The sequence below is a fragment of the Psilocybe cubensis genome, chromosome 10 (genome assembly GCF_017499595.1).
Source record: "Psilocybe cubensis strain MGC-MH-2018 chromosome 10, whole genome shotgun sequence".
NCBI lineage: Eukaryota > Fungi > Basidiomycota > Agaricomycetes > Agaricales > Agrocybaceae > Psilocybe > Psilocybe cubensis.
The window spans coordinates 1,749,562-1,763,769 of NC_063008.1; the positions used below are offsets into that span (position 1 = coordinate 1,749,562).

At 47.6% G+C, this 14,208-nt stretch overlaps 5 protein-coding genes across 5 annotated transcripts; 3 read left to right on the forward strand and 2 right to left on the reverse strand.

Moving 5' to 3' along the window:
• Positions 1-2,329: 2,329 nt before the first annotated feature.
• On the forward strand, positions 2,330-2,954 carry JR316_0010813 (uncharacterized protein; the record flags this gene model as incomplete). Its single annotated transcript, XM_047896477.1, has 2 exons — positions 2,330-2,678; positions 2,710-2,954. The coding sequence occupies 2 exons, from the start codon at positions 2,330-2,332 to the stop codon at positions 2,952-2,954; spliced, it is 594 nt and encodes a 197-aa protein (XP_047744522.1).
• A 1,899-nt stretch (positions 2,955-4,853) lies between these two features.
• Positions 4,854-5,693, forward strand: JR316_0010814 (uncharacterized protein; the record flags this gene model as incomplete). The annotated part of the gene is made up of 1 exon (XM_047896478.1): positions 4,854-5,693. One exon carries the CDS (start codon positions 4,854-4,856, stop codon positions 5,691-5,693), a length of 840 nt encoding a protein of 279 aa, XP_047744523.1.
• Positions 5,694-5,890: 197 nt separating this feature from the next.
• On the reverse strand, positions 5,891-7,004 carry JR316_0010815 (Acyl-protein thioesterase 1; the record flags this gene model as incomplete). The annotated part of the gene is made up of 5 exons (XM_047896479.1): positions 5,891-6,238; positions 6,309-6,552; positions 6,618-6,665; positions 6,744-6,838; positions 6,894-7,004. The coding sequence occupies 5 exons, from the start codon at positions 7,002-7,004 to the stop codon at positions 5,891-5,893; spliced, it is 846 nt and encodes a 281-aa protein (XP_047744524.1).
• Positions 7,005-8,760: 1,756 nt separating this feature from the next.
• On the forward strand, positions 8,761-10,953 carry JR316_0010816 (uncharacterized protein; the record flags this gene model as incomplete). The annotated part of the gene is made up of 7 exons (XM_047896480.1): positions 8,761-8,885; positions 8,953-9,095; positions 9,155-9,222; positions 9,275-9,581; positions 9,649-9,781; positions 9,837-10,509; positions 10,573-10,953. 7 exons carry the CDS (start codon positions 8,761-8,763, stop codon positions 10,951-10,953), a joined length of 1,830 nt encoding a protein of 609 aa, XP_047744525.1.
• A 607-nt stretch (positions 10,954-11,560) lies between these two features.
• Positions 11,561-14,184, reverse strand: JR316_0010817 (Palmitoyltransferase AKR1; the record flags this gene model as incomplete). The annotated part of the gene is given in 9 exon segments (XM_047896481.1): positions 11,561-12,300; positions 12,353-12,439; positions 12,489-12,514; positions 12,567-12,694; positions 12,745-12,914; positions 12,930-13,059; positions 13,111-13,269; positions 13,293-14,003; positions 14,062-14,184. 9 exon segments carry the CDS (start codon positions 14,182-14,184, stop codon positions 11,561-11,563), a joined length of 2,274 nt encoding a protein of 757 aa, XP_047744526.1.
• Positions 14,185-14,208: the final 24 nt, after the last annotated feature.

A 14,208-nucleotide genomic window follows, 5' to 3' on the forward strand; every position in this document is an offset into this window, starting at 1 on the left:
AATAAGATTCTGCGACTTCACAGTGAATTTTGATGTGCCTCATTTATTCTTAATCAATTTCCTGCTAGCTCTGGGAGCAATGATCATATCACGTTTCCTCACCTGCATGTAATAGGGACACGCTTTTCGACATTGGTATACTACTACTTACAGAAAACAAAAAAGTAAAGAAAAGGTAATTTTTGCAGATGGGAAATGTATTACACGATGTCTGAGCTTCAGATTCTGGGTGAATAGTATTAGAACCAGTGCACTTTCAACTTTTATTATGACAAAACAAAACCTCCAATCACTAAGATTGGAGATTGGATACCATAACAACAACGGGATCAGGTGGAGCTGCTTTCCAAAGAATAAATAGTACCTAAAATTTTCACAACACAATGTCCCAGGATATACAATTGAACATATAGAGTTTTCAACAGTTGATGCGGAATTACTGATCAGTTTAAACACACTAAGAATCTAACTATCAGATTCAAGGTTTCTGTACTGCTTTTTTTATCAAATAAAACCATGTTTGCACTACCTCATACGGCCGTTCTGGGAAAATTCATCGCGAATAGAACGATATTTTTTATAAAACACTGCATAGAGTCTGTTATTGAAATTTGAAATAGCATTCGGTGAGATTTGTAGACTCTGGACAAATAATCTATACCAAGGTGAGTCCACTTCTGAGTCCATCCACAACAAAGATCTGTACCAAGACAACCAACCGAGATATAAGCGCGTCAGGAAGATTTAAATTTAAAATAGTATGCACCACAGCCAAAGATTGGCGTTCAGGCTGATGTGGGGATGCAAAGGGATCAGCCCATCACTAAGCGATCTTCGGGCGTCTAAAAAGATTCTCCGGCATCCCCAGCATCACCCGTCTACCTCGAATGCCCATCCCCTTGAAGGATCATTGATCCTCTCATTACGAGGCAGATTAGTAGTCATTTCAGGCCTTTGAGAGTAACAAAAAAAGACAAAATCATTACATACTTTTTTCCTACAACGACTCCTGAATATTGAATGGTGAACCCAGAAAAGAGTCAGTTTTCGAGCAATACATCTATCGCATCCCTGATTACTCCTTTGTCCCATGACGCCCACCAAGACAGACACCGAATTCCAGCATCGTTTGAAAAATGACCTAACAACACACTGCCCCAAAAATGTTCAACTGTTCTATGTATCCGATGAACAATAGGCTTTGAACAGAATCACAATAAGTTGGTTGGCACAACGTATGCGCTCGGGATAACATATATCTACACCAGATGTTGCTGCGTTGTATGTTACCCCAGAGCCGCAGCTGCATACACAGCTCCGACTCTGAGCACTAAAGGTTCTCTCGTTGTCAGGGCGAATTTGGCCTCCCTCGAAAAAACGGTTGTTGTAGCACCTGGGTGCGTTACTTGAGTTCTGACTCATCAAAATAACCTCAAAGTGTATACTGATTCTGACTGCTGCTGACAAGATGCTAGATTCTCCAACTCTACAGATCCACAGTTAAAAAACCCCTTCAAACTTCAAGACAGAATGGCGGTTACATTTGCCGCCTCCATTAGCATTTTCAATCCGGTTTTGTATATTGTATCCTCAATACCGCAACCTTCTCTTCATACTGGTGAAACAGCAAGGATCTCGGATAGGCCTGACTCGCTGTCATTTTCTACCACTACTACTGGCACTACCACCACTACCACTACCACTACCACTACCACTACCACCACTACCACCACCAAAACTTCCTCCTCCTTTACGCCTACCTCCAGTCCCCATTCCACCTCTTCCTCTATCCTCATCTACAATCCCTCCAGCACCACCCACACCTACACCGCAATTATTGCAGTACCAGCATCATCAGGTAACACCATCGGCAGCGTCAACACCCCTTTCAGTTCCTTCTTCACCGGCGTAACACAGCCACCGGCTAGCCCCTCTTCCAACAGCATCCGAAACATAAACAATAGCAACAAAAGCATTCTTCCTCTCCTTCTCGCCTGCTCCGGGGCCACCGGTGCACTTCTCCTCCTCGCAGCGTACCTCCTTCTAAAGCGCACTCTCACGACGCGCCGCCGCCGCCATGACCACGTCAGTGGCTCAGCAAACCAGCGCACAAACACATCGGACTTTAAAAAAAACATATACGCCTGGCTCATGAGCTGCGTCAGGCTACGCGACAACGACCTCGAGGCCCGAGTGACGCGCCGTGCCAATGTTAGCGTGTACCCATATACTAAGAGTGAAGGTGGAGGCACACCAAATTCCCCCCTCCGAGCGCAGCCCTGCAGGTTGCGTGCTTGAAGCATACGGCGGTGCAAGTGCAACCGTCCCAATGGAAATGAATACGGGCATAAAAACAGGCACGGGCGCTACAGGTGGTAGCACTGGGCCAAACGTTGATACTTCCGAGTCTACCGCTTCTGTGGCACAAGTACACTCAACTTTGCGGACGGAGGAAAATAGCGCCAACCGACCCTCGCCAGCGAGATCTCCACAGCCAACAATAACAAGCCCAAGAGCTCTGAGCTACACTACCGAGACCCAGTGTGGGTCCCATGTCCGGATTGAGAGCGTGGATTCTGTCGGCGGGAGCAGTTCACTGCCGGAATATCGCTCCCGAGAGGTGTCAATAGTAGGTGGACGAAATAATGTAGAAGAAGCGCTCCCTTCCTCAAACTTTGGTACGGCCAATCTGGAATGACATTACGACAGAGATGGAACCCGGGAAGACTTGGTTAACGGAGTATGTGTTAATGGACAAGAGATTATATGGCTGGGGCAGGGAGACATCCGCAGCTTGGATCGTTGCTCTCGGCCTTTGCCATAATAGCCCTATCATCCAATCATCACCACATCTGAGATTTGTCAACACCTTGGATGTCATGGACGAAGCGAACGCCAAAAAAGCTTTCTATATTGCTCGTCGATTTCTTAATTGGAATGAAGCTGCCTTTTGATGATTCAGAACTTTCTCTTTTTAGATACCCTAGCAGTAGAACAACAGTCAGTGGAAGGAAAAGCATATATACCCAACCTGATTCATCGATGCCCACCAAGTACATCGCTGTGTCACCATATATCATCTGCATGCCATGTCATATTATACCCATCCTTCTGCGCGACCTCTCTCTGGAAGCTTTGTAAGCCATTGTGTTGCTTTCTCTTCTCTTTTACCAGTTCTTGCATTCCTGTCTTTAATTCTCTTTTTCGTAATTAGTTATGCAGTCGCTTTTCTTAAAAAATATACCCTCTCATGGTTTTCGCTTTTTTTAGGTGTTGTTGGGCTGTGAGTGTTTCTCCTGTCCGAGGTTCGTCGCCATCCAAGGGCTCTTCTTGAATTCGTCCCGCAGTTTCTACGGCTTTTCCATCCGTTTCTCAGTCGACAAAGGTGCTAAATCTCAAAAGTTCATCAAAGTTCTGCGTCTGAATGTTTTGTGCTGCATCTCGTCGGACTTGATAAGTTGATATGGTTCAACAACTCGAATACATACACGTCGATCGTGGTTGCCGCACATATTAATAAATTTAATGCTATCGGTCAGTTCGGTTACGATACATGATGATCAAACACAGGTTTTATGTGACGATCCTGACATGACCTGAGCACCATTTGAAGATAAGTTGAACAATATTCTTCACTTGAACTCGACTGTTCATCTACATGCACAAGATTCGTACATTCAAACGCATAGTTGTGGTGGAGAAGTTTCTAAACCTGCCGGGTGATGGATCCATATTCTGTCCCGAGTCATTGTCTGTTGCCAGTCGGAACCTACGGTGCCCGTTTAGGCTGATGCAAATCCAAGGATCTCGGTGATCAAAAGATTCCAGCCTTCTAAATAAAGATTCCTTGGGACAATGATCTAGGGCTACTCATCCTTATAGCCCTAAGTTCGATAGCATGGGGGATGCAGATTTCTGAGACACTAAGGCGAGAATGCAAGACTAGTCGCCTTCTTTTTCGCATGACATTTTTCTAGATACGGGAGATAGGCAATTTTTCAGCATTGCATTCATCGAACTTGAAGCACCAGTTTCAAGCCTTTTTTCCTGCACAAGTAACCTATATTCCAATACATCACTCAAAAATGTATCCTGACAACACCAATTTCTGACTGTTCCAGGTATCCTATTAACGATCTCATGCTATAATATCGTAACAAGCGGCTATTATGGTCATGCAACCCCTCTGATATCAGTATATGTACATACTACTCCACAGGTGTACTGGACCCCCGGAGCTGCAACATCGTCCATACTCCACAGCTCCCAGTGCAAAGTGCCAGGCGCCAAGTGCACAACTGAGTTTCTCCCAGCGCTAAACTAGGTAATCTGACCTTCCCAGAATACATGTCGGTGTGGCATCCGGGTATGTTCGACCTACAATGGCTCCTTAACGAAGACAAACATGTATACTTACGTTAACTATCGCTGATAAGATGCCCTCTTTCATAGCACCAAAAACGTTGTTCGCACTTAACAAATTCAGTGGCCCCATCGGATCCGTACCGTCAAACTCAAGAAGCGCCACCCTGCTCGACACCTCTCAAAACCAGCCAAACCGATTGATCAGTTTCCTTACTATAACGGACCCGAATCAAATTCAGTCCTTACGCACGGAAACGTTGCTTCAGTTCCCCAGCAGCAGCAGCAGCAGCAGCAGCAGCAGTACTACTACCACGATCACCACCACCATTACCACCACAAGCTTAACCACCAGCTTAACCACCAGTTTCACTACCAGCTTCACCACTACCAGTTCCACTACCACCAGTTCCACCACCAGCCCCACGAGCAGTAGCATTAGCGGCACCAACAAACCCACAATTACCGCCACATTACCCGGAGTTCAACCTATGTCCAAATCATCAGGCCACCATCGTGCTACTATTTCCAGTCCCTCATCTGGCAGCAACGGCGTTCTACCACTCCTCTTTGCCGGCTCCGGTACTGCCTTTGCACTCCTCCTCCTCTTCGCAGCATATCACCTCCTACGACACATCGTCTCGACGTGCCGACGTCGCCGTCGCCACAGGGGACCAGCAAGTCAGAGCGCAGGCATTAAACGTGACCTTAGACAGAACACGTACGGCCGTCTCGCGAGCCGCGTCGGGCACCCCGCCTCGGATGACGATGGAGAGTCGATAACACAGGACAAGGACGTGCGCCGCGCAAGTGCCATCGCAAACTCGGGGAGTGAAGATGGAGACCCCGCCGCGCCACCCCTCGCACTGCAGATCTACGTAAATCGCCTCGAAGAGCGCGTGCAGCACCTCGAACGTGTACTTGAAGCGCGCGGCGCTACAAGTGCAATGAACCCTATCTCACTCGTCGTGGCGGCGCGAGCGCGAGCTCCAAGTACATCTCAAGGTTTATTTGAAATGGATACGGATATGGAAACGGCCACTGGCACGGGCACCGCAGGCGGTGACAGCCAGCAGTTTGACGCTGCTGCGACCACTACCATAGCACGCGCACACGCAAACCCGTTTTTACAGGACGAGGAAGAGAGCCGCTTCCGACGCGACGGACTACCTCCATCTCCGGAGCCAGAGAGAACGAACGACAGCCCTCTGAGCTACACGACCAATACCCAGCGAGGGTCTCAGGCTGAGAGCGTGAACTCCGTTGGCGGGCGCAGCTCCCCTCCCGAATACCGCTCGCGAGAGGTATCTCTAAGGAGCAATGCAAATTAGTCGCTTTCTTCGTTGGACGTCAGAGGGCAGAATAGATAAGTAGACCGGTGCCATGGACACTTTGAAAATGATTGACAGCGACTTGAGATCCATCCAACTAGAATGTCCAGTCGGTGAAACGCCATAATATACACTGAGTGACCAATGTAATTGTATAAATGTCAGTGACCTGTCAAGAAAGCTGGAATCAAGTTCAATCAACATAGCAGGCAACCCGCCTTTGAGGGACCTGGTTCACCTGGAATACGACGGGAAATCCATGCTGCCACTTCTACTAGCTCTTCGTTCACTATCGTGTGGCCCATCCCTTCGTATGAGCGAAAATGTAATCTCCCGCCATCATTTTGCATGTCATCATCGTTTTTAAAGCTAGTATCCTGATCCATAGCAGGAAAATCATTTGGGTAGTCACTTGTAATGAACGGAACAGAAAGCTGTTGGGCCAGGGTCTGAGCCAATTGCTTCCAGTCATCGATAGATACTAGTTGGTCGCCTGTTCCGTGACACCACAGTATGGGAATATTCTTGGCGTGAGGGGTCAAGATCTGGAATTTGTTAGCAAGTGCTGAATTAATCTCCATCCAAGTCTCGGTGTGTAATACTTGCCTCTGGAACCTTCCGCCTCAATGGGACATAGGTGCTCAAGGCAAACAGGCCGCCAAGAGGCTTCTCAGTGGTGATGGCGGTCAGTATCGATATTGATCCCCCTTGGCTCAAACCACCAATGATGATACGTTTTGAAGGGATGTTGTGTTCTGTTTCTTCAATTCTTATGAGGTGCTTTATCCAACTGACAGCCCGCATAAGACCATCTTCGTCCTCCTGTCGATTGATGTAGTCAAATGAGTACACGTCGGCCCTGTTAAGAACGTTCAGACCATCTTATTGAAAGTCGACTTCGCTGATGGGAATGAATGTACTGACCAAGATGGCATGACCCTCCCCTGCATACCGGTGACAGACATCACAGGTCTGGATAATTTTGAAAAGATACACCTCATAAGTAGCTTTCTTACAAGCCACGCCGTGTCCATGTCACGGAATTCTTACGCTGAGGGTAATATGAACTTGACGTGACCAAGGTCACTATGGTCTTTAAGTTCTCTCAAGAAACGGCCAAAATTCTTGGCTGTATCTCCTAGTCCCTGGAAAAAATCAGTATATATATCTGACTATGTATTAATGACGACCGTGACTGACATGACTGATAATGACTGTAGCGGTGTGCTCTTTGCGCGCTGGGAAAACTATGCATTCTGGCAATGCCTTTTTATCGATATCATTTGATTGGGGGGTTGAGGTGGCATCCATTGAATCGATGGAAGAGAGAGATAAAATAAGCCTGGGTATCTTGTGTGCTTTCAAGTATAAAATGTATACGTGGGATTCTATGTGAAGTGCCGCAGTATGTCGGGAGCGAAAGGTAGCTGATCGTGTAAGGCAACATGCCTAATGGCGAATGATTGATTGGCTGGCTAAAGATTTGATCTCCGAAATGTCTCCGACCTAAACCTGGGCGAACCTGTGAAACACCAATGAGGCTGCTTCAGAGTTATCTTTACAGTGGGCCGCGATTCTCTCAGTTTGCTTTCACGTTGAAGGGGGATTGCGGAGACTATGTGTTACTAGTATAAATTACAACGCGTTGGGCTCAGCCTCTGCAGCAACCTGCAACCTAAGCTCTCTGGATCCTGTCTGGATCGCATCAACAGCCTCGGTACTAGACTTGGGCATGTCGTCGAACTCTTACGTCTAGGCGTCCAGTATAATATATCTCTTACTATGCTCGTGACTGCAGCCATTGGAAACTATTTAGATTTTAAAAGGCTATTAAAAGTAGCTGACAGAACTTTGATTCTGCACATCAGACGTGCCAGGCATCCCGCGAGGTTTTTGCATTACAATCTTATTCGTCGACACGCCATCTTGGAGTTCGGAAAATTTGCCTGGAATGTTGGTGGTGGAAACTGACTTCTCTTTCCCCTTATACTCGACCTTTTTCTTTCAATTCATTGTGTTTTTCTTTTTTTTTTTTTAAAAAAAAAAGCAAAGACTAGCCTGCGAAGGTTTTTTCTTGCTTGCGAATTTTATATGTCATTGATTCAGACGCTCCTGAGCTTTGGTAGTGTATCTGCTAAAGGGTTAGAGAAAGCATCTGTTGTTCGCACCGCTTCTAAATTTAATTGATTTACAGACTGCAATTTGAATTGTCTGTCATTTGAACAAGTTTCCAGTTGATACCATTAGTCCAACCAAAAAATAATTGGTAGCGAAGAGTATGTATTGCAGTCAACCAGTAAAATTGTACGAGGATAAGCATGAGGACGAGTCGATAAAATTCAATCAAGATGCCCCAATTACGGAAAACTTGCTGATTTCCTGTTATCCCTGTCCACAGTAGGGTCTATCTTCCCGTATGATCTCTCGCTGGTTGCTGTGCAGAGTATGCAACCGTCGACAGCCATCTGCACCCAGTGACCGGGATCACTAGCATGAATTGAACAATTTGCTGAATGAAATTTCCAATGACTTATTATGAGCAAGCGCCGGCAATCTGGCCACTGGACGACAGTTCGTTTGCAAGTCATGAAGAAGCTGACGGTCTTGTTATTCGATGCCAACGGGTGTCCCAGATTAGCGATATCTCTACTTCTGGGGTTGAATGATGCGCCCAGAGATACACATGCTCATACAGAAAGGGGACAGTTATCTCCAGGATATTCTCCAGACTCCAGAGTATAGCTACGAGTGACGGTGATTCAATCGTCATTCAACCATTCGTGAGAGTTGGAAAACGGAGATCATACGGCGTGGCAGCCATGCCTTTTGGTTTGAAAAGGCACCAAAGTCCTGGCATCCTGTGGCGCGTCGTGCGAGTAATGGATTGGATAGAAGTATAATAGCGGGCCGCTGAGTGGGTGGGGAAGAAGTCCAATTTTGGACTCTGAAGGCCAGGAAAAGCCAAGGAGATCCGAAACGATGGTAACTGCACTTTGAATTTCCACCATTAATTCGGGTTCAACCAGAGCCTTGATGTCGACCTCTTCCTAACCGCCATATACCACTCATGTCCTGGCCACCTCCCCGCGACGAACTCACATCGACAGTCTGTAATGCTGTCCAGCAGCTTACGCGTAATAGGAAGGCTAACTTCTTGTTGGATACTGCGTTGGCGCTGATTGAAGCCGGACAGTAAGTTCGAACGTCTTTGTGCGACTTCTATGCACCCCCTTTGACACGTCTCCGATGATTCTGCTAGATATGGTGCAGACGTCGAGAATTACCTTGAAGTATACCTGAAGACACCCGGACTGTCGAAGGAGGACATAACTAGAGCCTTATTGGCTCGGGGTAACGCTCGAAAACGAGGTGGAGAAGGCTTAATAGCTAAAGCTCAGGAAGGTATGAGCCTGTAACATCTTCGCTGCGGGCGCAGCGTTCCGAAACTCACAATATCTCAGACTTTCAGGCTGTTTTGAAACTGGATCCATCAAACCGGGAACTCCAACATACTCTCCGACGCAAAGTGGTGCGTCCATATGCATGAAGCCTCTCAATCACCCTTCAAACACAATGTATAGATCCATTTCTCAAACGAACCTGCATCTCAGCGGGCACCACTGGAAGTATGGGAAAGAATCGCTTCCCATATACCACGATACCATCTACGAACATGGCTCTTCCTTTCCTCGTTTCACCGAGATATTGCAGTTCGACACATCTTCCACACAGTGGACATCTATTTCGGGGATGACCAACAGGAAAACCTAAACAGAGGGTTGGATATCTTCGATCGAGCAAAAAACGACCCTGTCTTTGCCAGCCAAGTCAAGTCGTTGAGGTTGCATTGGGCATACGAGGAAGGCGACATGCTGGATCTGATGACCCGTGAGTCGATGATTTTCTGCCGGTCGCCTCCATCATTTCTCACACAATGTCCCCCTCCCGCGTCAAGGCATCTTCAAAACTGCCTTGCCGGAGTTCAAAGCATTACGGGATTTTGAATGGATTGGATACCCCGAGATGCGTGCGGATATGGTTCAAGCTGTATACGCCAGCCACAAACATCTTCATGGCCTGGGACTCATGTCAGTTAAATCAATCAATTCCCACACAATTTGGACTGACGTTCTTTGATAATAGAGGGTGGCACTTCGACGCTGTTGGTGTTTCTGCATTCCGTAATCTACGAAAGTTCACTCTACGAGCCGAAGACGACGATGGCTTCGCGGACATGGGCGAAGTACGGACGGTGCTCGATCAAAATGAAGCCACCTTGAAGCATCTCATTCTAGGAGCGTTCCTTGAGAGGCAGCACTCCTGGGACTCGGCTTTCCAGTCCGTGACGATAAAAAATCTCACCCACCTCGACCTTGTGGACACTCGTATCTCGCACATCGTCCTTGCCCGCATCGCTCACGCACATAACTTGCAAAGTCTTACTTTGCACGGTACATTTGAAGAACCAAGCTCAGCGGCCGTCGTCTTTGCGAGCGACCACATCATCGAGGGCCGGCACACATTTTTACCACATCTCGAATCATTCCGCTTCCTCCTCGTGGGCCATGATGATGACCATGCATTATATAACTCTGTCACTCGGTTCCTGCGCCAACGCCAGAAGCTTAGGAGGTTAGATCTTGGCAATTGTCCATGGGAAATGGTGCTCGCACTTTTACCCGACCTCCGTAATCTGCGCGTATTGGGTGTCAAAATTGCCAATGTCAGCCAAGCTCCCATAGATGCTCTCATAGATGCTCTGCCAGAAGAAATGCAAGCCATCAACTTATCGACTGTTGTCTCCGAAAAGCCTATAGTAAGTGCCGTTGTTCGCTGATTATTCTATCAAATCTGATTAATCCTTTGTCATGCTTGATAGAATGAGTATGCTACATATTTCTCCGGCTTCCCCGCCCTCTCCTTCCTCCACTTCCACTGCGCCAACAAACGGCGTCCGAAACCCAATCTTATGTCCGAAAAGGACTTCCAAGTGCAGACCGATATCTGGATATCCAGCGCACGGAGTGTCGCCACCGCAATTCCTTCCCTCGATTTTCTCGGCTGGCACGGAGAACATTACGTTGTCGTTCGCACTGATAGCAGTAATGAGATGTACGGATGTGGTAGTGTTGAGCTTAAAGAGCTACCAACGCGTCGGAGACTAGACTGCGGCAAGGGTGTTGATCTTGGCGGGGAGGATGCGGCGTGGCTGGAGAGGAAGGACGTTCCCATGGATTACGAGATGCCGGGCTTGGATTAAAATTGAGGATGGTCTTGTGTGTGAAGGAATATGCAAGGGAGAGCAATTCTATTGTTTGCTTGCGTGTATGCCCGTGTACGCTGGTATACGTATCATGCACCGGTAGCTTACCCGCTTCTCTTGATACGAGCAGTTCGTGGGGAGCACGCTCCCTCTTCCGGAACCCGTTCGTTGCCTCACGCTTTGCGCTCCAGTGTTTTGCCGGTTAGTGCAGGTAGTTGATGAGGGAAGAAGTCCTCAGATGTCTAGATTAAGATGCCTTGTTGTAACGCTATTAGCTTTGTATAACGCTCTCCTGTTGGTGGTATCTTACATGTATAGTAGTTCGTCGGTTGTCTTGTGCTGCTTGGTTTGAATCCTGCATTTACCTACATTTTTGGAGATAAAAATCATTGGTATCCTTCCTTTCCGACTGCAAGACTAACATTCCGTCCAATCTACCGCTTACGGCCTAGTTTTTGAAATTAAATAGGTAAGGTACAACAGGTCCACATCGTTAGAAAAAGATGCAATATTAGATACATAGGGTATCCTTCCATTGGAAAGGGAATAGACCGATAGTAGCACATGGACAAAGTTTCACAGAGACAGAATGGTGTGCAGAATCTCAAACCTGACTGACAGGTTCGTATCCCCCGCGACTGCTGCCCGCTCTTCCTAAACCTAAGCCCATGAAGATGCCTTTCCTGGTCGTTGGCTTTCTCGCACCATCGTCCTCCTCCTCCCTTTCCTTTCGGCGTTTCCATTCTCGGAACCCTTCCACAGGAACATCGTACAACTTATCATACTCCACTCCCAACTCCTTCCCGCCAGTCCAAAAGTCTTTACAATTTCCAACGATACCAATGTCGAATGGATTGCTAGCTTTGCTCGCACGAGTAAGGCCATCCACCGCCTTGCCTTTCGTGAAGCGGTCGAATCCAAGCAGATTCATCAGGAACCCACTGCCGCAGCCTGCACACACGCCAGAATGGCGATGCACGACGCCAGTGGATGCGCTGCTCGTGTCGCTGACGAGAGCAGTGTCCTCGGTGTCGACGCCTGGGAGCACGCTGTCGTGCCGCGACTGGTGACGGTGGCCCATTTGGCCGGAGAGCGATGCACCCCCGCGTCCGCCCATGAAACCATATCGTCCTAGGTTAGAAACTTCCAGGGTGGTCATCTGTCGTGCGACTTGCCAAAATTGTGAGGCGAGTAGGATGGAGGTCCATGTAAGCTGGAGAGTAGCCCAAGCAGCAACGGAGACAAGGAAGCTGTCATGAGAGGTAATAGCACAAAGATCTTGTGGAAGAGGGCAGGAAGGTGAGATTTGTGAAGAGTCATTAGGTATAGGAATCGCTTTGAAATCTGGTAGCCCGTCATTATTGATGCAGAGAGTAGATATGAAATGTCAACATACATGCGTAAGTGAGATAATCAAAGAGACAGATTCCAATGACCAAGGTGGTAACAAAAAGAAGGAACTGGCGATGGTTGTTTGCTCCAACTAAAACACAGATAAGTATCTGAGTGATAGATAAATAGTTTTGACTAACCGCAGTTCCACACCCATGGACAATGACTATAAAAGGATCAGATTGGTCAAAACCAAGATAGCAGACTGAAAAGCTTACTGGTCACTTCGTGCAACGCACTTGTCGCAGACGCGACAATGTTTCGATCGCAGAGGTTTCCGTGCCATACATTGAATACAGAATGTCTGTCCATTGAGACGGCCTTCTGAAGCAAGATCTTCGATGACCTAATACAGACAGTCAGAGAATAGCTTTAAAAGATATAAATATGACTAACAGATTTGAGCTCTTCGTCGCTGCTAGGCTTCGGGCAGGTTCCAGGATCCAGAGTGACAGCACGGAAAAAGTTGTAAGCGCATAATCCAACGGCCACGGCGAACATAAAATGAGCAAAAGAGTGATATTGTGTCTCTGCGTCTCCATTAGTCCTCCATGAATGCGCAAATACTTAAAAAAGCTGACCTTGAACCAGTCTTGTGACCCAGCAGTACATGACCCACAACATAGAGCCGCTAATAATTCCAGCGAAATAAGGTGTTTGGCTGACGCTGTCGGTGTACGTTGATTTATTTAGAAGGACGCGCGTGACAATCTGTCCAAAGAGTCAGCCTAGCATTTGACACAGGAATGAGAAAAGGCATACATGATGCATGCCAAAGAATTCCGCAAGCGCAAGTATGATACCAGTATACCATGGGAGAAGCGTTAAAGTCATGAATATTAGATAGAAAAATATTGTGGGCATTATGAAAATGGCAATCTTTGTATTGCGCTGCAACAAATCTTTAGTACGGATGTATACCTAAAAAGTTTGAAGAAACTCACATCACTTAGAGGTCTCCCTCGTTTTACTCCATATTCGTCCATTCCTCCCTCCTCCAACGCTCGCTTCCATGCGCCCAGACTCTTGAGTTCGGCAGCCATGTCTCTAGGTGTTCTACCCTCTCCATCTTTCGCTCCGAGGTCAGCGCCCTTTTCGATAAGCCTTCTAATAGCAACACGGTTCCCTCTAACTACTGCCCAGTGGAGTGGTGTAAGTCCAGCGTCGTCTTTGAGGTTGGTGTTTGCCCCATGCCTGAGTAGCAAATCGACAGAAAGAGCGTCGCCTTGGTAGGCCGCCCACATCAAAGAAGTATGGCCCTGAGAATCTCGTGAGTCCACATTGATGGGTTGGTGTAGAAGATATAGCAAGGGCATGATAGAGGATGAATGAGTGACAAGGTGTAAAGAATTGTAGCCCTGTGAATCGGTGATGGTGGGGTCGGCGCCATGGGCGATGAGAAGCTGGATAACATAGAGGTATCCATTGCGGGCGGCCCACTGCATTGGTGTAGCCACAAGGTCACCCCCCAGAGCGTCAACTTCAGCGCCCTGTTCTAGTAAATAGCGACACGCCGCGACGTGGGCGTTGATGGCCGCCCAATGCAATGGGGTGATATTTTGTGGGTCGCGGTCGGTAGCACTAGCTTTTCCCGAGGTAATAAGCTCGCGAATAAGCTCCAAGTCACCCCGTTGAGCGGCTACAAAGATGGAAGGCTTACAGACCACTTAATTAGCGAAACCAGTATAAGCATCAGATGAATGAAAGACGCACCTCATCCGGCTGACTGTTTGGATCGTTGAGCGCTTGGGAGAAAGTCATATCTGTGGCCATAGCTGACTCCGTCGAAACCAGCGACGTTGAGGGCGGGGATTTTATGTTAACGAGGTCATCCATGGTCGTTGTTGCTTGCAAAGCGTT